At 31.6% G+C, this 25,764-nt stretch overlaps 1 protein-coding gene across 8 annotated transcripts in view; it reads right to left on the bottom strand.

The window, feature by feature from the left end:
• Positions 1 to 17,194: 17,194 nt before the first annotated feature.
• LOC132729022 (paired box protein Pax-5-like) overlaps positions 17,195 to 25,764 on the bottom strand; it is a 70,220-nt gene continuing 61,650 nt past the window's right edge. For all 8 annotated transcript variants that reach the window (XM_060714754.1, XM_060714755.1, XM_060714753.1 and 5 more), the window contains 2 exons: positions 22,965 to 23,078; positions 17,195 to 20,680 (listed from right to left, as the gene is read on the bottom strand). In XM_060714754.1, the coding sequence (XP_060570737.1) occupies positions 20,586 to 20,680; positions 22,965 to 23,078 (209 nt within the window). In that variant the 3' untranslated portion in view covers positions 17,195 to 20,585. The remainder of the gene's footprint in view (positions 20,681 to 22,964; positions 23,079 to 25,764) is intronic.

The raw sequence follows: 25,764 nt of genomic DNA, 5'->3' as shown, positions 1-25,764 counted from the left end.
GAGAAACGTACAGTTCAAAATCTTTATTCTCGATGTATAAACTATTTTTAATGTTTCTTGTTTGTAACACATTAGCTCAAGAGTTTTAAAATATGAACATTTATCTAAAACAACAAAGACAATGATTTTAACATGTAAGATTCACGTATTCGACTTCATTAGCGTCGGTGACCTAGACCGCAATAAAATAAAGTGCCACATACGGGGGTAGGAGCGGGCAAATTATCTTTTTACAAATAACTTATATATATCCGTCAATAAATAAACGGACTGAAATGAAAAAATATATATACAGTGGAACCTGTCTAATCCGAACTTGTCCGGACCAGACGAAAAGTTCGGATAAGACAGTTTTCCGGATTAGAAAGGTCTCTTTGGATTTGAACAAGTGAAGGCGGAATAGTTCAAGGAATGGAAACAGAAATGCATATGAAATTGTAACATCAATATTTTTTTTGCAATCATACTATCATTGTTCATTTAAATACAGATGAATAAATACAAACAACAACAAAATGCTACATATTCACTCAATTTTATTGCTTTAAGTGTTTCTACATTTGTAATCACAAACATGTTCTTTGTTCTTTTACTCATTTTTACACTAGCCCATCATTTAACAATAAGAGGGTAGGGCATGTACAATACATAACCAGTATCACTCTTTTTTTTAAAAAAATGAGTCAATCATGGTCTGTTTTTGTGTACACTTACGACTCACTATTTTCCTTTCAGTCATAAGACTTTAAATCGTTAGCTATCTCTAAAAAGCTAGTGTCATTTTCCTGTGCAAAATTTTTCAGTTTATTAGCTAGCAACAGAACATCCGAATATGACATTTCAGAACCAGGAAGTGATGTCTCTGTCGAAATGATTTCTTCCTCAGGGTCGCATTCAGTCATTTCTGAAGTTCTATAATTGTCAAGCAGAGTTTTCTCCCAATCATCGGAAGAATCCTCAGTCTCTGCATCTTGATCAATGGTGTGAATGTCTTCAATTTGGAGAGCAAACTGAGCAACAAGTGTAGCTAAAGGAACATCATCATCCTCAAATTCATCATTATCACATTGTTCATTCTCAATAAACACAGAGTCTGAAAATCCTGCTACACCAAAGCACCTTTCTATTGTTGTCACTTTTACATCTTTCCATGCTTTCACAACCCACCCTATACAGTCAAGAAGAGTCACTTGTTTACATAAACTTTGCACGTTTTCTACTTTGTCAATGGCACTAAGCAATGACCTTAACAAGTATTTCCTGTAGATGGCCTTGAATGCACGAATTATCCCTTGATCTAGAGGTTGAAGCTGGGATGTAGTGTTAGCTGGAAGAAATTTCAGTGTAACATTAGTCAGGGATATAGCATGACCATGTGAAGTAGCATTATCAAAAAGCAGTAACACTTTTCATCCTTGTTTACGCATTTCCTTATTTACGCCCTTTAACATGTTCATGACGATTTCTTTGCGGTTAGCTACATAATACACACCCTACGAATCACGTTTAACATTTTTTCAGACACCTTAGATTAAATGAATTAGCGATCACTAAGGGTTTTAATTTTTCTCCAGCGGCACTACAAGCAAACAAAACAGTGATTCTGTCCTTAGACACTTTAGTTCCGCTTACACTTAATCCTTTCACTGCAAGTGTCTTATCTGGTAAGGCTCTGTAATAAAGTCCTGTCTCATCACAATTGAAAATGTCCTTTTTATCATATCCACTAACTATTTCTGGAATGCGTTTCTTATAATCCCAAACAGTTTCACTATCAACACCACCACTTTCTCCAGCCACCTTAAATCCCTTCACAGAATATGTCTTTTTCCAGCTGTCTAACCAGCCATTTGAAGCTTTAAAATCCAAAAGTTCCATTTCCTTAGCATATTCCATGGATTTTTCTTGAATCAACACACCAGATATTGGAATGTTCTTAGAGCGAACCTTACAAAACCAATTCCATACCAAGTCATTTAGCTTATCATATTTGCTGTTGCTGAAGCGAATTTTTTTGGAACTAGCGTTGTTCTTCCACTGCTTAGTATAGAAGTCCTTTTACTTAAGGAGGTCAGAGACAGCTGAATTTAGGGTAATTGTAAAAGGACCTTGATCCTATTGAACAGTGCTGGTTCATGCAAGGTGTACATATACCAAAAGAAGTAATATATTGATCAATAAATAAAGACTTTGGAAAATAGTCAATTTTAAACATATCTCGGGTTCAGATATCTAAATATTACGTCATTGGGTTTTTCAAATGTCGGAATTATACCTATGTAAGTCTATAATATCATCAAGTGATCCAAGGTGTCTGTTAAAACGCTACCCCTACTCCCCCTAACGCCCTTAGGTTAGAAAAAAAGTGGTAGAGGTCATAAGATTATATTTTACTATGAATATCTAATTTCCATTCCTTGACATTTTCGACAAGGAGATTTTAACGTTTGTTTTCTATGTAAATTTTATATGTAATAAAGAAAATCCTAGGATCTAGTCAATTTGATCACCAAGACGATGATTTGAATAGCCATATTAGAAGCCACCAGAACATGTCACATAAATATCCAAATTTTAGATAAACATAATGTTAAGAGAAGGAAATGCCTGTGCATACACAATACTTAAATCCACATTTCGCTCCTTCTAGAGAAAGAGAGATAGGTAATCAATGCAGACAATGTCCATTGCAATATACTGTCTCGGGATCATCGCAACATTATTGGTAAGAATTTTCCGGCGAATACATCGACCACATCTTCAACAGTGTTAGCAATGAAGTTGTCCATTCCTGACAAAAACAATCACTCCTTGAATAAAGAAGTTGTTCGGTCACGGCCCTGATGACCGAGATTGTCATGTAAATGCATAACTTCCAGAGGTAAAGTCAAAGATGGTCGTCACAAGATACAGATGTTGTTTTTATTCTACAAAGTTCGCTCTGAAGTAATATCAAACGGGACCATTGACGCAGGTAAGTATATAACTTACGACAAATGTCCTAGCTGATTTTGTACCACGATTCAAATTATCCACAATAACTGATATGATTGGATCCATGGCTAGTGCTTTACACCAGTCTTTAGAGGATAAACTATAAGACTGTACAATGACATCTGGTATACTGATGTCATCTGTGGGAATTGGTATGTCTGGATCGTGTATGGTATTTACAAGTGGTAAAGAATCCACTGTGACTGCCTCTACAACATCACGGGGTAAAATTTAAGTCCATCTGCGTCAGAATGGTTAGAACCTTTTCCTGTAAGTGGCAGTGTAGTTATAGTTAAGTAATGCAGCGAGATACTAGTATCTGTGACCAGTGACATCTAATTTTGCCGTTGTATTCACGTACATAAGAGGGTTGTTATTAGTCACAACTTCAAATTTCGCGCCATACAAGTAGTCAGAAAACTTGGGTTGTGAGCTCGATAATTTCTTTCACTCTCGGGGGGTTTTCTCGTGTTTTTGGTATTATACGGCCACAAACCCAAATGACGAAGCAACTACAATAAATGGCTTGGTATTTTAGAATATCCAAGAACGAGTGGATTTGTCAACTGATTCTTGACATCATCGAATGCCTTTTGTTGCGATTCATTCCCAAACTGATCGTTTAACAATCTTTTTTATATATCTTGCCTTTTTCTTAGTCGTATCACCTATCAGTGTATCACTTAGAGGACTGGCTAAAGCTGCAAAATCATGAATGAATCGTCTATTATAGAAACTGTCGGACTTGTTTGACAGATTTTGGTATCGGCAAATTCTTCACTGCTTCAGTCTTTGAGGGATTTGGTTTGCCACAATCTTTGGGTACTACATGGCTAACATAAGTTGTTTCCTTTTTGGAAGGATTTAACATTCAGATGGCTCTTTCTTTAGATTAAATTCAGCTACACGTTTAAATACTGTTAAAATACAGGTAAGATAAGAATTGATATCGGCCCTGAAAATGATGATGTCGTAACTGAAAATGAAAAATGACTTCTCCCATACAGCTTCCATAAGCCAAAAAGCATCTTGTTACCTTCATAGACTTCGATGACATTGACTTCAAATGCTGTTTTTCCCATATCCTTCTCATTAGCCAGATTTCAGGTATAGCATATGAAGGGTATGTTTTATCTACGGTATTCCGTATGCATCCTTATTGGTTCTTAAATTAAGTGTGCAATAAACGATGCAAAATGCGAATGGTACAAATTTTTTTTCGAACGGAAACGACGTTAGATGACTAGGGACTTTTGGATGTACGGGTGGCTGCAATATCTAACATTTCTTTGTGATGTTGTTTCACTTTATTTAGCAGTGCTGGTGGAACTTTTCTGTAAGGTTCTTTAAAAGGTTGTGAATTGGTGAATTATTTTTAATGTTTCGCTTTTGTAGTATGACCATGATCTAACAAATTCTTCGGGGAAAATTGATTGTCATTTTTCAAACAAACTCAAAACTTTTATCTTTCGGTCTTCATTTAACACTGAGTGCTCATCTATATTTTCAATTTCTTCATTTTCTTTTTCGGATGCAGACACTTGATTAATATATGATCTTTCCGGCGTAAATATGTTGTACTTTCAGATGCAGTTGGTTGGGGAGTTTCACAAGTAAGTATTTTATCTTTTTCAAATGACTGGGTAAATGCAGGATCTTAATATGCGTCATTCAAGGCAACTTCCTCATGCAATTGATATATGACTGTTCTTGCATTAACCTTTAAAGGTTTCTCTGTAAGGTTGCATAATCAAACTGGAATTCTAGTAGTTTTTTCGGAATTGTCTAATCTCTCAACACGAGGACATACTGTTGAGTCCAGCATTTTTAAGTTTGAAATATACAGACCCAATCAAACCGAGTCTGCAATGTTCATGTTATTTTGTTGTGGTAAATGTTTCCGAGGTATCGACCTTTTCCAGATTTTTGAAAATTAGGTACCGCTCAAACCGCAGCTAGGGGCGTGATGGATATTGCTTTTTTTTCATTATTAATGCTTCCGAAGGATCACCCTTCTTCTAGATTTGTATTAAAACAAATAGTGTCTATGTTTTCCGTGACAGCTGAATTGGTGTTTTGTTTTTTCCTCAGAAGTCCAGATACAGTCTTTATTTCCATTGCATTGGTCTCATAGTAAACTCGTAAGTCGATCTAACATTACCCACACAAGAACTGACAATTGCAATGAATGCTAGTTTAAAAGAGAAATTATCAAAATTACTGGAACAAAAACTTCTTTAAGACAAAATGCCAACTTTAAAGGTTTATAATATGCAGAAATACGAAATGAATAATAATTCTTAAAAAACAATATATGCAAGACTAAAGCAGAATTGTTAACTTTAAGTAAAATATTCTTTATGAAACTTATCCAATTCTGCATCACAATATTACATACTCTTTTCACACTCACATATATATAAACAAACACTTAATAACAATAACAAACTTTCATTGGAATAGAAATTTATAAAGTCCGTTGCACAAATCCAACGACGAAGAGATGTGATCCAGCACATTGAGGCTAAAAAAATAACGGGTTGCACGCACGTGACAATGTTTACAAATAATTTGTAAATAGGAACATTTGTTTGACAACATAACAACGTCTCTTATTATATGGTTTAGAGAACCAAGTGGGAATACAATATCCTTGGCGGGAAGAAGGTTTTCGGGTCATAAAATTATGCTAATTCTGCAAGAGTAAAATCTAATAAAAATCCTTCTTTACACAAATGAATTTATCTTGCACCAACAAATCCAGTAAAACGAAATACTATTCACACATGTAAGATCAAATGTATAACACACTTGGGTCATAATAATACATCATCTGTTCAGTCTCAACAATTGATCACTTGTGGAAGTTAAAGTTGAAACACGTTAGACGCCAATATGGACCATTTTTTGTGTTATTCGGTACATGCTTATAATGCGACGAAAGACACGACTCCTGTATATATCCAAGATATTTATTTATTACATATATTTACATAGAAGTAAACATAATAACACATACCTATGACAATTGTAAAATTCAATCCATAGAATATCACTATTGTTATAGATCGCACGTTTATACAAGTACTTACATCAAGGTTACATGTCATATCTTATGCCAAAAGGTAACTAAAGAAACATATTTCAGTTATTTCTTTGTATCTTAAATTTATTTACTTCACTTATTTAATTATACAAATAACATATTCTGTTATACTTCAACTCTGAATTATGTAATATAATGTACATGTTAATATCCAAGATATTTAGTTATAACACATATTTACAAAGAAATAACTTAAATATAGCTACACATGCATATGACAAAATGTAAAGTGCAATGAGGCATCGCACAAGACACTCGACATAGAATATCTAGTAGCGGGTGACAGGTTACTAACGGTAAGTAAAGATAAAAAGAATCAAGTTATTAAAAAAGACCTGAGGGATAAAGCGGGATATATTTGGCCGGGATAAGGGACAAGTACCTTATTGAGATTATTTTATTATTTATTAGAATACGACATGATTGAAAACAATTAAATACAAATATTTCTTCTCCTATGACACTAGCCTAGCAGCATTCAATTTAAGAGGAGACAAACCTCTAATGAATTAAGTTATACAATGAGTTAGTTGCGTCCCTTTAATCTCCCAGTTCTCATCCGTACATACGCTTATCGTAATCTTTGGATATATGTCCATTTTCTACAGTATGTTAACGCTAATGGCGATAAGAAAACTATTCAAAGTAGCCAGATCAGTATTCTCTCTAAATGCTTGAGTTTTGCATATTATTTTTTGTTTGTTTTTTAATTTCTAAAATAAAAATTGAAAAGTTTCAGCTCCAAAGCAGAGCAAGGCATTTACAAAATTGAACAAGTCATCTTATAATATTATACGTGAACATCTTTTGTCAGTATTAGGACAACTAAGAGAATTTGAATGATGTGATAATAAACCTTCATTTCGTAAAGTTAGTTGTTGTGCTTTCTTAATTATAGGGTGCTAACAGTTGCAGATGATTTTTTTAACCAGTATTTATTATTATTATTTATTTAAAATCTAGTAAGTTGGCTTTTCAGTGTAAAAAAGCAGTAAAAACAAATGTATCATACTTGTGTATTAGCATGTATATTATCTTACTTATATAGTTTATTGAAGCTGACTCAAATTATTAAAAAAACAACTGCTGATATAGTAGTACAAATAGAAATTAATATTGTGGTACTTTAAAGTCAATATTATGATAATGGTGGTAGTTCAAGTCAGTACTATAAACATTTGATCTCATGCACAAACGGACAAAAGCAATACCTCCAATAAATTTAATTTAAATGAACGTCATAAACAACATATTTATCAATTACGTTGTCAACTTGATCGAGAGAATTGTACTTTTCTCCTTTTATATGGTGTAGCTATAAATTCTAATAAAAAAGCTAGACATATAAATTGACTGGTATTAATCCACGATTGTAGCTCTCTACAATCTTTAAACCGTGGCTAATTAGAAATTAATATTTCAAACAATCCGGGCAATCCTCTATATTTTGTCAAATACAAAGTGTGATATAAAAGATAGTTTCATCATAGTCGTTTAAATTCATTTCCCTTGATACAATTCAGAAATTGAAATCTATTTTACCGTTTTACGGTCATAGACAGCCGTTCCACTGCTTTCATATGTTATTCTTCCGCCTACAAGAAAACATTCATTTACTTTATATTGTAGATAAAATTATTGGTGACCTTTATTGTTATTTTCAACTATGACGTAAATAATAAAATTGATGATAGTGATAATGATAAATACAAAATCATCATTATAATACCCAAATTGATGATGATGATGATGCTCAAGATTATAGATAATCGACGCGGATTTCTGCCTTGAATATTTTCTGCAAGTTTCAAGAATAAACAGAATAGTTTATGTGCATTACATTTTTTATTTTTATTTTGTTAGTCGAGCGATTGGATATATGTAATCGTTGAAGCATTGACTGAAAAAATGCTAAACAAGAAAAACGTTGTCAAACCTGTTACCAACATATTGTTTATTACTGGTATAATAAATAAATAACAAGATAATTTTCTTCCGCCAATTTGAGAATATACCAAAAGTACAAAATTATGTAAAATTCATTGTAATATGTTTTAAGGTGATTCATCAATTCCAATATGTCGGGTGTGATATGTTATTATTGGACACTGACCAGACACTATACTATTTGTTAACTAATGTAGGTCCGTTTTTATGAATTCCCTTAAAAATGGAATGTCTATCATAAATAAATAATTACGTTGATAGTACTAAGTATCATTCGTAACAACAAACCTAAAATAGTTTTACATGTTGATGGTATGTGAGAGATACATGTTACATATCTGTAAGATACATATTACATATCTATATATAAGAGATAATGAATTGTTCTAGAACAAAATGTTATTCTTTGTGATATAAATGTTCATACTAAATCACTTAGAATTCTATTACAGTTTTTTTGTCAAATGATACGATTTTATCATATTTTAAATACTTATTGAAAATTTGGTCATTGCAGGTTATTCTACTTGAAACAAAAACTGTATCGTTCCAAATTTAAAAAGGGACAAAGCCTTAACTAATTCAGCAGGGCAAGTGTTGTATGCAATAACTGACACATGAAAGCTACGTTTGTGATATTTAAGTTCATAGTATACATTATAGGTCAAGCATTATTAATGTACGATAGGGGCAACGAGTTCGTAAGAAACGTTATCATCATCCAAGTAATACAGAACCTATAATTACAATGCTTTACGTTCTGTGTAATTTTATAAAATATGAAGAACATATTCATTGAGGGCAAACAGTTTGGAAAAAAAACTTTGTCTTAGGGTCAAGTGTTTAAAACTTTAATGATCACTTTACTGGATGACTGACAGTTATAAGTAGCTATTTCTTACATCAGACTTAGTAACTGAAATGCTAACTTTAAACATAGTTACTGAAATGAAAAAAATCAGCCGATCCTTTTTTCTTTTCTTTAACAAAGAAAATGTACAATCATATTGCAGTTCACATACTGTTTTTCTCTCTCTGCAATTTCAATGGATTGGTAGTTTGAGTTTCGAACTCTCCATTACTATCTATCTGATAAAAAATGTGCATGCTGAACCTGCTGTATTCTGACAGCTAAGACATGTCAGTATCAACGCAAGGGCTCTAAATGTGTGTACTCGGTACTTTAATGATGCTTGTAAGTGAAATAATCATCTAAAACTGTACACACATGAAGTTTGTAGTTAATGTACATTATGCAATACTGGTTCTTAATTGATCACGATTTGACACTTACGATAGCTGCAAAAACATCACAAATCACAATCAAGCTTAATCTGCTATATTACTGTTGTTGTCAAAGTAATAAAGCTATTGTGTTATATTGATCAAACCAGTGATTTAAATTTTCTTGCAGGAAAATAATGTTACACTTTACCGTATCTATATTTAAATATTTAAACTATTTTTTTAAGTTCTCAAAAGTGTAATATTTTCAAGCTGTCATCATTCCAAGTGTTAGTAAGTTTGGATCTACAATTTTATATGAGAACTCAGAAAGCTACAAAAAATATAAAACATATTCTGTCTTTGAAGCTGTAAATAAAATATTAACTAATGTGTGTTTTGGTGGCATATACAAAATTCACATATTTATGTTACTAATACAAAATTTGTAAGCATGCCACGTACCATTTTATCTCATTTTGTTGATTCAACAGTAGTTTTAGCACTGTTTTGTAATTTTCCTCTAATGCACACAGATGATGAAAGGTTCTAACTCGTGTTATCGGCCAAGTTTATCATAACATTTAGGTCTTATTACGTATTTATCAAAATAAAGACTCATTTCTGGAAAGAGACAATAAATCAGATGAAACACTACGATTTCCACGGCATTGAAAGGTTAAGAGTACCCAATATGGCCTCGTAAAGGTCTAGCTAAACCATGATTTAATATAATTTCTTATCAAAATTTGTAATTGAAAAAGGATGTATTACTTAACTGCAGACTTTGTTTTGAATTATTGAATGACTTCACAGACTTGTATTTAATGTGTTCAGTGTAACATTAAATCTAAGACAAATACCAAAGATAGAACACTAGTTTTTGTTTCTTCTTATTATTTGTATAAGAGCAAACAATGATATTAGGATGTCGCGGAAGAATATCATTCGTGATTATTCGTTCCTTGATTTCCGGCTGTCTCAATTAGAAAAGTCGGACTTTCTCCTTTATTTCCCATAAGAAAAACACAGAGTCAATTTGTTCTACGTCAATGGTTTTAATACGAATGTCATAGCAGGGTCTCCGTTGCGCCGATCTGACAACTATTATTCATTTTAGATCCAAGAATATCAATCCTCTAGTGATGATATATTCCTCGTAGTCATATTTTCCTCTCTGGTCATCGACAGCACACCGGTCAGAAAATATTGCCGCCAGACAGCTTTTGTTGTTTTTTGTTTTTCCTTTTTCCAATTATTATTGCAAATAAATTGTGAATGCAATAATACCAATAGCAGTTTATATCTTTTACGAGAGTTTCTAGTTAATAAATAAATTAATGTATCGTTGATGACACTTGTTTTGGAATTGAATGATAATGTGTAATGCAATAGGATTCTAGTGAAAAAATATAGTAATAGGTTTATGTTCTCTTTCAATGGCCCTTTTGTTATATATTTTCTCATATCTAAAATGGATTGGTCTACAATGGACACATTTTCTGTACCGTAAGAATTTCAAATATTGATAAAAACAATAAATGAGCCATTTTGGATATTTTTTACAATATTCCTTGAATCCAAAGTGTTGACTGAGTGTTAATTGATTTACAAATGTAGTATGAACTTTTATATGATGAATACCAATATTTGTCATACAACAATTTATAATCTGCTGTAATAAGTTATGTCATATCGGTTCATGTATCTCACACTTACTAACAACATCCATATATAATTTCTTTGTTTTTAGTTATACTTGATGCTATCAATATAATAATTTATGGTATTACATCTAATCATAGACTCTAATGACTCTCATTTGTGTTGCAAAAATGCACAAATAAATTACATGAAAAAAACAATAGAATGAAAGAGAATACCAAAATATGAATATAAACCTAAAATAATTTAGCTAAAACATTAACTATTATCCCCAAAAGACTATCAAAGAAAAAATTATTATTAATTTACAAAAACTAACGGGTAAGTTCAATATTATCTAAATTACATATTTAAGTCATTTAGTGATATAACTATTTATTTCGATCAATGCAAAATAATGAGATAAAAATGTATTTTTACTGTTGCCTTGTATTAGAAAAGAATGATTTTTCTATTCTCTGTGGACATTAATTAGGTTCTAAGTAATTTCATTAAAAATGTATTTGTTAAACTAATATTTACACTTGAATTGATAATAACATATAAACATGACGACAAATGATCATACACATAACAGCCTATTTATAAGGCAATCAGTATAAATATTTTATAAGTTTACAAGCTAAAATAGAAGATTGTGGTCGCAGACATTTGTTAGCCTTGTCTGAATTGTTAGCAAGATCTCAAGGGGTTAATTGTTCTTTTAAATGTTTACTTTTAAACTATACTTGGGGGAAGCGTTTTCTTGATTAAGTAGGGTGCTTTTGTTTTTCTTTTATTTATTACGTGAAGTTTTTGCCTTTGTTGTTTCACACTATTATGGTGTCACTTTTGTTTCCCTTCATATTGCTTTTCTGGTCTACGGTTAGTATCTTCTCATTTGCCCCTTGTTTTATTTTTATATTTATTTTTGCCCATCCCCATTCCCCGTACTTCAAGTCCCCTTCCCCTGTGCCCTTTTACTTTGTGGGCCTATTAATCAATAAATTGTATTTGATTTCCTTGTCGGTTACTATTATTTCCTTTTATGTATTTTTAAAGAAGTTATCTTGTCCGTGCTCTACATTGTGCCCTGTCCTGTTTTTGTTTGGGGTCCTGGCCGCTGGTCCTTGTTGCTGGGTCGTGTAGGGGTTGCGTTCATTGAACGCCGCCTTTCCTTGTTGATCTTGTTTGTCATATTTTGTGTATTATATCAAGAGATGGCCTGTATGTTATAGCAGTGATCAAGAACTTCAATAAGGTACTATTTTCAACATGTAAAGACTTAGATCTTACAGATCTACATTCTAAATATTATCTTACTATTAACATATTCCATATTTCTTTTTAGATGTATTAAAACACTACTCAAGCTTAAAATATAGTAAAGTAAACAAATCAAATTGGTGTATAAGGTAAATACAATTGAAAGGTCCTTCTTAAACACTTTAAGATACTGTCAGCAAAATATTCTTTTTCAAATATTTTATTCTTTTCGATTAATCAGTCGATTTTCATCGTGGTAGCAAAACATCAATTATATCATACATTCAAGTAACTGAGTAAGTCCAAAACCCCGTAAAAATAACGCAAAAAAGACTTTAAAAAAGACTTTGGAATTCTACTGTAAATATTTTACATGAAATTAAGCAATTCAGTCTTTTAAATGCTTATTTAAAAAAAACAAGTTCTCTCTTCAGGTGTATCGTTTGAACATTAATGATACATCTAAATACCCGGTATACCACAAGTGTCTTGAGAAGCTTTCGTGCAACAGTGCAATAAATTAAAAGGATCCCACCAAATCTGAGAGCTTCATATTCATTGTTACATTGATTTCTAAACTAGCAAATAATCACTTTCTTTTCTGACCAGCGAACGTCTCGCGGAACTTGAAACACTATATAATTAGGAATAACATAGTTTAAACAAGTTTGTCAGAAAGTCGAGACGACCAGGCGCCTCAGAAAACCACTCAAACTGGATTCAACATTTTACTCATAAAAATGCCATTTCTAATGATACAGTGTATAGTGCATGCAACCGTGACATTTGGAAAAAAATGTCATAATTTAACAAAAAATAAAATCACTGTACTTAAAAAAATATTTAAACGGCAAATTTTTTCTTTAACTTCATCACGTTCAGAAGTTTTTTACTATTAGTATTTCAAAGTATATTTGACATGTGCACGTCCAAATTTGAACATTCTTTTATATTTAGTAAATGGAAAAATGATTCCATTTTTAGTATAAACCGTACATAACGCGTAGTATACACATCCTTTACATATCTAGTCTATGTTTGCATTGATTTTTTATATAAAATAATTCTCATATTCTGAAAGTTTTGCTATTGTTAAGTTCATTATATTAACAGCAAAGCCTTATTCCATAAACAATATATAACTGCAAATCCTAATCAGCTTAAAGCAATTCAAAGTTATTTAATTCATAACAAAACGTTACCTTTCTATCTCTCCATATAATTTGTGTTTAGAGATAATATAGATGCATATAACGCAACAAGAAAAAAAAACGAAATGTGGTTTAATGTGTTTGTTTGTCATTTGTTGTTATTAGTGATATATTTGTTTTATCATCAATTAAAAAAATATACTGATTAAATTTCATAAGCATTATTCATTAGACACATTAGATTGTGTAGCTAGTACACCTTATTTCAAAACATCTCAGGGAATATTGCAACAAAATTGATAGGAAATGTCAAAACAAACCGCTTTCCAATACATATTTAAAAGAGTTCCTAAATTATTATTTAGAATCTAATTTTTTACTTTTTTTTAATTGTTTTCAAATTATAAATGAGCTGTTTTGCATTCAACATTGAATTAATTACAAATTAATTCTGTAATTTACAGTGTCATCCATAAATACCGTTACTCCTTTGGCATGCTATGAAAAAGCATTTGACAAAGTTAAATATTAATATTTGTGCAATATCATAGTTATTTGCTTCATGATATTGCAGGTTGGCCAGTGGTATGTTGTCTCTATTTGCTCTTATTGGAGTAATGAGCATTTTCTAAGTGGTTGAGGTCTGTTGACTGAAGCTGTCATAATAAACACACATTATTGCACAACCCTGACTCCACATAGTTTCTTTGATGATCCTGTGACACAGTGCACCGTTATTCGTGTACGATTGCGTGTTGATGTGGTCCAACAAATGCGTGTAAGGAATAGAAATACCGTTCGACCGACCGTCAATGTATTAATGATTAAACTTTCTTAAGTTTGCAACAATAATGATGTTACAATGTATCACATGGTTCATACGGTATTATAGTGGAAAGAAAATCATGTTTGTTTGTCATGGCAACTTCAGCTGCCAGACCTAAATCTCTGTAAAAACGTATGGTACGGCAATAAAGACAGTGGAAAAAGACACTTCTGCGGTTCGAAAGGTCTTGAATAAAAAAATATTCGTGTAGCACAAGGTGTGAGGCAAAACATTCAAAATACTGAATAGTAGAAATCTTATATTTTTATCATTGATACAACTGACATTTATTCTTAATAAATGTGTGCGTTTTAGATGTACATGTATTATATAGAAAATACCTTTGCTAATCTTCTAAACCTGATGTGATTAATGTGACTATTCTGTTATTTCCTTTATTGAATATTTAAAGTACATTGTTACCCCCAGTATTTTAATTTACTTCAGTAGATTTATTTTAACACAGGTTCGCATCTGGGGTTCAAATTAGCAAGGGTATCTAAGATTTGTATGTGTAAATAGTAATTCAACTTTTTAGTCTCTTATAGATCTTAAACATTGGCTATTTGCATTCATATTGAATTTTATATGTATTTTATTGGTGTACATTGATGAGACTCTAATAAACTAATATATATATGCAAAAGAAAAAATAATCTGTTTAATATTATATGTTATAATGTTATTGTTCAAAGTGTAAACATGTATATATTGACATAATTTTTCATTATAACTCTTTTGTATTTATTATAGTAACAATCATTTATAATTTATACTTAAATAATATAAAAAGTATTTCTGAAATGGATGAATTCTCCGTATCGTCAACCAAAATGTATTTTTCAAGGGATGTAAAGGTATTTATGGATGACACTGTGTCGATGTCTATAACCGTGTCATGTAAAATAATAGAGGAAACTAGAACTGCCACTATCATGGCGTGAATACCCCCGCATACCACTTTGTCAGAATCAACGGTGGCCATTTAGAGCTCAAGGACAACCTCCCTGCCAAATCTGAGGTTACTAAGCCAGTGCATTGCTAAGTTATGTATTCTACATGCTTCAAATGTGAAAATGTCAAAATCAATACATTGCGGACAGGACATTCTTTAACAGTTGAGAAGAAAAGCTTTTTTTTGTCAAGGTCCCTGTGACCTTGACCTTTGACCCAGTGACCTCAAAATCAATATGGGTCACCTTATAGTCATGATCAACATCCATGCCAAATATGAAGACTGTGGGTCAAAGGAATCTTAAGTTAATGGGTGGACAAACTTTTTGAAGTCAAAGTCCCTATGACCTTGACCTTTGACCCAGTGACCTCAAAATCAAAAGGGGTCATCTACTAATCATGATCAACATCAATGCCAAATATGAAGACTGTGGGTCAAAGGAATCTAAAGTTATTGGGCAGACAAACTTTTTTGAAGTCAAAGTCCCTGTGACTTTGACCTTTGACCTCAAAATCAATAGGGGTCATCTACTAATCATGACTAACCTCCATTCCAAATATGAAGACTGTGGGTCAAAGGAATCTTAAGTTATTGGGCGGACAAGCTTTTGGAGTCAAGGCCCCTGTGACCTTGACCTTTGACCTGGTGACCTCAAAATCAATAGGGGTCATCTACTAATCATGACAAACCTCCATGCCAAATATCAAGACTATGGGTCAAAGGAATCTTAAGGTATAGGGCGGACAAGCTTTTTGAAGTCAAGGCCCCTGTGACCTTGACCTTTGACCTGGTGACCTCAAAATCAATAGGGTCATCTACTGATCATGACTAACCTCCATGCCAAATATGAAGACTGTGGGTCAAAGGAATCTTAAGTTATTGGGCGGACAAGCGTTTTGAAGTCAAGGCCCCTTTGACCTTGACCTTTGACCTGGTGACCTCAAAATCAATAGGGGTCATCTACTAATCATGACTAACCTCCATTCCAAATATGACGACTGTAGGTCAAAGGAATCTTAAGTTATAGGGCGGACAAGCTTTTTGAAGTCAAGGCCCCTGTGACCTTGACCTTTGACCTAGTGACCTCAAAATCAATAGGGTCATCTACTAATCATGACTAACCTCCATGCCAAATATATGACGAATGTAGGTCAAAGGAATCTTAAGTTATTGGGCGGACAAGCTTTTTGAAGTCAAGGCCCCTGTGACCTTGACCTTTGACCTAGTGACCTCAAAATCAATAGGGGTCATCTACTAATCATGACTAACCTCCATGCCAAATATGAAGACTAAGGGTCAAAGGAATCTTAAGTTATTGGGCGGACAAGAAAAAACCGACGGACAGCCGGACGGACGGCCGGACGGACGGCCGGACGGACGGACGGACAAGCTGATTCCAGTATACCCCCCTTACAACTTTGTTGTGCGGGGGTATAATGAGAACACACATTTATGTTTGTAGGTATTTTGAAAACTTTATACATCTATCAAGAGTCCTAAATTCAATATAGAATTGCAAGAAAGAAAATACATTAAGTGCTCATGTGGTGGGGTATGCATTATATTTTAGATCATATAGATGTGTTTGAAAAAAAAATTATCAATGTTCCAAGGTACCAATGTTTCTTTTATTGGTTGGAAGTGGCAGAACTTCGAAGTTCATGTTTTCTTTCAAGACATTTGAGAGTAAGCATTCCTTTTCCTTCCTATTACGTCATTAATAAAACATAATGAAGCATTATAATATGATCATAACTTATTGTCAAGCTATCTTTATGCAGACGAACGAGTGCAGAACAGCAAATTAGGGTGGATTAAAAACTAAAATTGTTGTATCATTCATGCGTACATCATAAAATTCATTATTTATATATTTGTACCTGAATTAACACCTATGTACCTAATAGACACTGGAATTTTTGCTACATATAACAATTTATTACTTATTTTTTCCAGAGTATTTTGGTTTAACACAACGTGATAATGATCTTCCAAAACATCAAACTGATCTTAAATGACACTTTGTTTCACTTGGGACACCCCATAGAAAAAGCAGGACAAAAAGAAAAGATGTAACACCGTTGTCAAGGTAACAAAATTGTATTTTTAAAATCCTGACATTATGACAAACATCAGTATGCATACATTTACAAAGATAACGAAGTTTGATAGGTCTGATATATGTCCTATCACGAAGTTTAGGGTCTCTATGATACAATCTTGCTAGATAGTATCTCTGTATAAACGACATAAAATGTATATATACAACATATCTTCTATAATGTAATAAAGTAAAAAAAACAACAACATAATTATCTATGTAAAGTAGCACTTTAGATCTACAACCACACTTGTAATCATTTGCTCTTAATGACCAATCATATAATTGTATTCTTATACACAGAACTTCAAAGATCTCAGAAAGTAAGTTTTAACACTGTGCATAATCCAAATGGTCAAACAAAACAAAAAGAGTAAGTGGTAAAGGATTTTTTGTAAGAACTGTAAGTTATTTGTAGAACATTATATAGTAGGAGTCCTTTTCATACTAGTTCTCTATCACGTTTTCAATAGAGAAATATAAAAAGTGTAAAAAAATGAAATAAAAATAGAAATTTATTAATTTCAAGATAAATAATTGAACCAAAAACATATATTTTAAAATCAAATTTGTTTTTAAAAATATCTTCTCTTTTATTTCCTAGATATTAGAGTATTTTCTCAGTCATGACTGTATTTTGTTTCAAAATATTCCAAATTTAAAACTTTCATTAATAAGAAGAAAGATTTATTGAAGTAATGTGGAAATATTCAAAAATTTTTTTTTCGAGAAAATCATTCACTACAGTTAATGTTGCGAAAAAAAACCCACTAAATATTAAATGATTCCATTTTGAAAAAGTACTGCACAAAATTCAAATCGATATACTAGTATTATCATCGTTACAATGTCGAACATGAAAGTCATTTCAAAATGTTTTCATTCAAAAGAAAACATTTCAATTAGAGGTAAATTGAAAACACATGGAAATATAAGTGAACAGATTTTTTATATGACAAAAGGAAACAAAACAATTTTTGAGATCATGTCTGAAACACTATAGTTTGTCTTGCTTGCACATGATATAACATATATAAATATGCAAACAATGAATGAGCGATTTGTGCAAGAAATTCTACCCCTAGTACCCTAAAGTATCTCACAAATTTGAAATGGAAGTTTACGATATACATTTTTCAACTTTATTGCACATTTGTGATTAATGATAAAAATTTAATGTTCATCATATGACAGTGAATTCATCTGAACGGTTATGTGTTCCCCCTTCCTCTCAGTATAGGTATCAGTTCTGAAGCATTTATAAGACAACACAATCCTATTTCTGGTAGCATTGCAGTATCTAATATAGAAGAGAGCAGTTTGTGCCTTAGCATTACTATTAGGTCATTACTTAAATATTACAATATAAAATGAGGAATAGGTCAGGTCATTCATCATATAATCAACTTAGATAAAAAAGAAATCTGAAATGTTATATCAGTTACTTATATAATCGAAATCAATACATTGTAAAAATATGCATTTCTTTTTTGTTTATATGGAAACGTTTTAAATAGAAGATATTTCATAAAACCAATTCACAAATGAAGCACAAAATTTCACATTTGAATGAAAATGAATCACCATTAGACACTGTATTTTACCAAGAATAAATGTAAAATTATATATATCTAAACAATACAGTATGTGATATGCATAATGTTTATTATAAGATCGAGACAAATTATGTCATGAAAGGGGTAAATACATTTATATATACGAGATTCACGCGTTTTCCCTGATACAAATGAATTGGCAATCAATAACCCCATTTTTAAATAACTAAAACCTTCCAGCAAGTCCTCCTTCTTTGAATATGTTACTATATATTTACTTAAAATCATTTCTTCTCTTATATTTTAATTAATATTTTCAAATATTTACAATTTCAATAAGTAACTTTGTAATATATCTATGTCATAATTAGAAAACAATACAGTGTACAAACATTTATGGTGAAAGGGTGTCTTAAATTGTCATGTAATTTACTGTAGCAGCTCACTTGTTTGTATAAATGAAGACTAGAGACTATATTTTATTTGTTGTTAGTTGCTGTCAACACACATATATACATGTATATAAACTAAGCATTATATAAACAGAAGAGGTATCACTAATCACAATGGAAACATTGTTATATATACCCTCATTTATGTTCATCAAATATCAGGTTTAAGTGTAGAAAAAAAACAAAGCATAAGAACACACTCTCAACCTGTCTATATTTATATTCAAAGACTGCATTGGTTGTGTAAGTCATGTGGAAATATCCTTTCATATAACAACATAAAAACCAATCACACACATGCGCACGAGCTCACATACACACAGACATTTTAGTTACAAAATATTATGTCAAAATTGAGTATGTATAGGTACTTTTGTATTGCAAAATAAATTGCAAGTGAATAAAATATACATAAAATACATATGAAATTACAAACGTGTTATTTACAAAATGTATAAGAACCATTTTTCAAAATTTGTCTAAAACATCTACTGAGCCTCTAAACTAACCTCTCATTCAGTACTATATGTAATTTGTATGAATTTGAATATTACACGGTATGACTGCATCATATACTATATAAGATCAGTGTAAGATGCATTCTCCAGAGCAAAACAAATATCTCATATCAAGTGCAGCATATCTAACTACTGGCATGAAGTATTAAGTGCAACATACACCGTATTTGTCTTGATATAATATAGGTAATGCAGATACCATACAGCCTTTCATATCAACACATTATAGTTATTTGGACAAACTATTGTTAAGTGTTCACAATATCCCCCATTTCTGCACATCATCATTTAATTGACACTTTTAGCATTTTACATCCACAACCAACTCATAAGTTAATCTATGATAAGTAATATCACTTTCTGCAGTTGTTGCCAAGCATATCTGCAAAGAAATACTACTAAGTAATAAAATACATAATGTAGTCGTTGTTTTATACATGTACTTGTCTTTATCTCATTTAATTGTTGTTTTTGTTTGTTAAGTTTTTCTTTTCCGATCATCTTTAAGTCACTTTATTTACTAAGCGCCTTTAGCTTGAGAAATAACGCCTTTTGAATAAAAACTACATTTACAGACAAAGATTCCATGTATCAGACTTTGTTATCAATCAATTAGTTGTTTAACTATCGGCATAGTACACGACAGAAACGTGTTTGATGATAACCTCGTTGTCTGTAGCGATATGGACCGACACTTAAGTCACCGATAAAATCCATGTTTTACAGCAGTTCTAATAATCTCAATTTCACTGTTAATGCAATGTTTCTTGTGGTCAATGTTGACCTCAATCAAGCAAACAGCACTATATGGCACCGACCATGTGCAGTAATGGAGGGGATATATTTTATGACTTCTCAGGGCTTGCAGGAACTCCAGACGCCACAGACTGTTCCGTCCGTACAGACGATGCAGCATTTGCTTGGTAATAGTACTGAGGATCTGAAAACATTAAACAAATAAGATTTAGCAAATTTATATGACAATAAACCGATTATTTAATGGGCATATCAACACCTATATTATATCATTCCATAAGAAGATACACATTCTTCATCTAAATATTAACATAGAAAAAAATGTTTGTAATTTAAAGTACACGCATCATTCCATATTGCTTCAATAATGCTTTATTTAGTTAAAAAGTAACATCGCGAGACAACAACACTATATAAATCATCTTGATCATATACATCTAACACTACAGAAAATAATAAATGTCACGAATCCATTGCCAGTCAATAAAATGACTTTAAAACAAATGTATAATCATCTCATGATAAAATGCCTATAATCCACTTTCGCAGCTTGTGGCCAATTAAACAATAAAACTAACGCATACATAAGTTAACGATGAAGGATTTGTATTACTTTGCTCTCGTGTCTTAAGAAAACCAAATTATTCAGATGCAGATTGATGAGAAGTTATGTCGTCTGCTGAGATTATTTATTGTTTCAACTTCCGGCCAAATCTCATATGTCAGTGAATTCATATCTTGCCAGAAATTATCTCTTTGTCTTGAACAATTTATTTTGATTTGTTCGGTCATGCTTTGCTGTTATTTGTAATGATATTTTTGAATACTATATTTTGGTGAAATTGGACTGTTTGTATTATTTGCCTAAATCAATACAATACAATACAATACAATATTTCTTTATTTTGTCAAGATTACATATAATGTAACAACAGACAATTTACAAATAATATCAGTATTATAACATATGTGGGTTAACAGTTTATATAGAACGAGACATGCAAAAATATTTCGAAAACAACAGTTTATAAGAATAACGTGTCTAATGTTATGAAAGTTTTGATTAAATAGCTTTTACCAGGGGAACAGTGTAAAAACCGGGCATTTTTGCATGTACACAAATAAGTTCTATTTAGAGTAATTATACAAGTCAGTTTCTCCCAACTAGTACTTTATATCTAGCAGTTTTCATACTATAAAAAATTGGAGACATTAGAATAAAACTAACAGTATCTATACGTTCGTAATAATCTCAAATAACTGTATAAATACAAAGACACGATTTACTATTGTGTTGCACGATTATTTTGTAGTAATCATGTCAGTCTAGGAATTTCATTCATAAAGTGGATTTAGTCGGTAGCGTTGACCAATCAGAGTAAATTTTACCTGGCGAGTTGTTTAATTTTATTTATAAGAAGAAAGCAACTTATTGTTTCAAAATATATGAAAAAGAAAACAAATTATTTTTAAATATATATATAATAAATAAATATAATTTTTTTATATCAAAAATGGGCGGGCATGTTTGAAAATAGCTAAAAATATAAGGGGTTTTGTTTTTATTTTTATGATTATTTTTATTATCATTTTTATAATTATTATTTATTTATTAATTTGTGAATTTGGGTTATATTTGTAATGTTGTTACAGGAGGAGTATATAAGTATTGGGCATTTTAACGAAACTTACATAAAAATGAAAAGCTTAGTTGATAAAGTAAATAAATTGCCGAAAGGTATTGAAATGTTTATTTAACTTTTTTTTAACAGACTGTTTTTACGGTACATTTTTATACAAAGGTACTAAATTTAATGATCTAATTGTGCGTGTTCCGGAGATATAATTAACGACATAAGTAATAATGTCTAGTGAACTGGTTGGCTAGCACAAATGGTCTTCAGTCGGGCACGGAGCAACGCTATGATAACGCTGTGATAACGCAACCAGTCAAACATAATATGATTATAAATACCTTATTGCCCACCATTATAATATGCTCACTGAATTAATTGTTCACATTTATATAAAAATGTATTACGTTCAATCTCACAATAGCGAAACTATTGGGATTTCTTCCATGACATTTTCAATATTCTTATTTAAGACTTCATTAAGAGTGGTTGTTGCAATGTGTTAGGAATATTCAAGGAGCCAGCTCCTGCACTGGAATTTGAAATGTTTGAATTTGAAATGTTCGAGTTTTATGCTTAACAGCTTAATACGAACGGATATAACTGTACTTATTTACTTGATTGTCTATTTCGTTAGTTAATTTCAGGACATTTCAGTTAAAACATGGAAGCATTTATATATTTTAAAATAGTTTTGGATTACGTGTACAACAATTTTGGGGTATAATAAAAGGACACTAATTCTTCCAACCATCAAGTCTGTACTTGTTCTTTAATAGTTATAACCTTAATTTATAGTTTTCTGGCGTATCTTTTTCCTTTCATAGTACTTACTTATGATGCCACTTGGCCCGTATCTGACTGCAGCCGCCCATTGAGGGTCACTGTATGGATTAGAATTATATTGAGTATATGGCACCGAGGTCTGGTAGTATTCGCTGGTATTTCCTGAAATAGACAAGTTGCAACATTTGTAAAGGAATGTTTTGGCATATTTTTTCCGAAAAGTCAACACAAAACGTCGCTGACATCATACATTCATCTAGCTTTTTATTTTTCAAATAGAATGCGTATTACAAATATCTTATATTTTGAAACATGGTAAGTTTTATAACCAAAAAAAAATTGGAAATATTCACAGGCAATAAAATGAAATATTATCTTCGACACATGATTTTCAAAGGTTTAGTGATACAACAAAGAGAAATACGTTTGAAATTCAAGATCAATTTATTCACTTTTTTTTGACAGTTCAAAAATATAAAGCATTCTTATCTTCAAAATCAAATATACCTGTGCCAAAGAAAAACAAAGGGCTTAAAACTGCAGAATAATTGTTATTTGTTTTAGATTTTTTAAATTACAATATCATTGTTTTCTCTCTCTTCAAACTTCCACATGCTTACATACCTAAAACAATTGAAAGTAGTGCCAAAATACGGGATCGTTATCATATACAATCTCAAAAGTACAAAATAAACTATTGAAACTTCTATTTTGCATTTAGAAATAGAAATTTCATAAATTAAACAAAATATAACAAATTGAAAATTTTGCAAAGAAAATACTCATTTTTGCATTTTTACAGAGCACATCTTTATTTTCATGTCACGTTTATAGTACTAGTATATAGTATATTTGCTGATAATGGACATCCAAAATGTGAAAATACAAATACAAAAAAAACAAAGTTATCAATAAGATTCACAAGGAGCCAGGAACTGACAGGATTTGGCCACTTGTATATAAGAGCACATTAGGACAGACGGTACTCATATGGAAATGCCACCAGAAAATGTTATTCAAAGTGTGCAACAGTAAAAACCTTGCCAATAACGGGAAAGAAGTAGTAACAGAAATATCAAAATAACATTATTGTCGCTTTCACTGTGTTCCCCATCATCACTGCATTATCTCTGGCAGATCATTTGATTAATGTGCTGAATATTAATTTAGCAATTTGTTTTCTTCCTCCACTGTTTGCCTTTGTGGAGTAATAAACAAGTCATTCTAGACAATTATCGACTCTGTTTTACAATAAGGGCTTATCACATGCTTTTTATACGCAGATTGATGCTAGATCGTCCAAGAAGTCTTTTCTAGACAGATAGGAACTTATTGATCATAATGTTCGTGCTCATAACAAGATATTATTCATGAATGTGCGAAGGAACACATAAATGTACAGAAGTTGGTTATGCATTATTACAATACAAGTGGCAAAGAAATATTCATAACAGCAGACTTGTACTATACAAAATCATTTAAAGATATCAGTTTTTCTACACTAAGAGTAAATTCCCTGTTTATTCGTAAAAATATAGTTTAAATAGTTGGGCTAGACTAAATTCATTTTTCTCTTCGGCATATTTGCAACTGCTTTCTATCTTTTATGAATTTATTTATGAAGTGAAACAAGCTTTTGTTTAAATTGCTAGTGAAGACAGTAAGTCCTGAAACTACAAGGAAATTGGCATCGATACTAGAAAGTAACAACTTTTGTCTTATCTGTTACAGATTATCCAACTTGGAGAATAAATATTTGCTCTAAATTTTCCGAAACAGATGAAGACAACTTAAAAACCAGACAAGGTCTATCCTATCTTTTCACTCAATCTCCTGTAGTTTCCAACATCCAAATTTTGTAGATTTATGACCATGTTCTTGTCGTCCTATGGCACATATCAACATCTATTCACTAGTTTTTCATTCATAATCTCTGTATAATATCTTACTAACGTTCACATCAAACGGTTTAGCAGACCTACAATCTAGTAATCTGACGTGATTGTGGAAAGAATTGAGAAATACTGATAAGTCATGCTTCGTGGCGTTTACAATATTCTCACAATGGTACATCTTGAATTGGAAACTCTATCAGAATGATGAAATTTCCTTTTCCGTAAAGCCATAATGTCAAGAAAATTAATGAAACGATATATCAATATACGCAACTTTTAAGTTCACAACTGGAACGGCTTGATAAAAATGTAGCAAACAAGCTTAATGACACAAATGAGAGAAAAAGCCTAAAAAGCAAAGTCCGAATAGAGATGAAAGACTATTTATCTGAAAGGAAATAATTAATGCGAAGTTTAATAACTGCAGAATACGCATTTTAACTATCCCGGAAAATTATTTTGTACACAACACACAACGCCTGTATGTAAATTTCTAAGTAAATAATAAAGGAAAAATGTTGCTGTTTACGACTTAAATAAGAGAAGCTACTGTTGTAGAATTTAATGGTTATGGAAAATAGAAAGGAGTGCGTTTGGTTGACACCATTCTACATGTCAAAATCAACTTTAAATGTAGATATGGATGAGTATTATACAAATGGAAAGTTGTCCTGAGAGTGAGAACGATAATCACCATGACGATGACTTCACTAACAGGTTGTCAACGTGCAAACGTTCCATACAATCAATTGATAAACCTCATACTGCCATCAGTTATTGGCTTGATAATATCTTACAGGGCAATTAAACAAACGGAATATAAATATCATATCACCTCTAGGAAAAAGGTTTTATCACTCACATGATGATAGTTAGTGAATTTCTCGATTGGCCATGAATATTAAATCAGAAGTTAGTATTTTATTGTAATTTGCTTAAGTCGGAATTATTTA

This window comes from Ruditapes philippinarum, unplaced genomic scaffold, assembly GCF_026571515.1.
Source record: "Ruditapes philippinarum isolate M1 unplaced genomic scaffold, ASM2657151v2 ctg88_1_1_1_1, whole genome shotgun sequence".
Lineage (NCBI taxonomy): Eukaryota > Metazoa > Mollusca > Bivalvia > Venerida > Veneridae > Ruditapes > Ruditapes philippinarum.
This window is presented reverse-complemented; position numbering and strand designations above follow the sequence as displayed.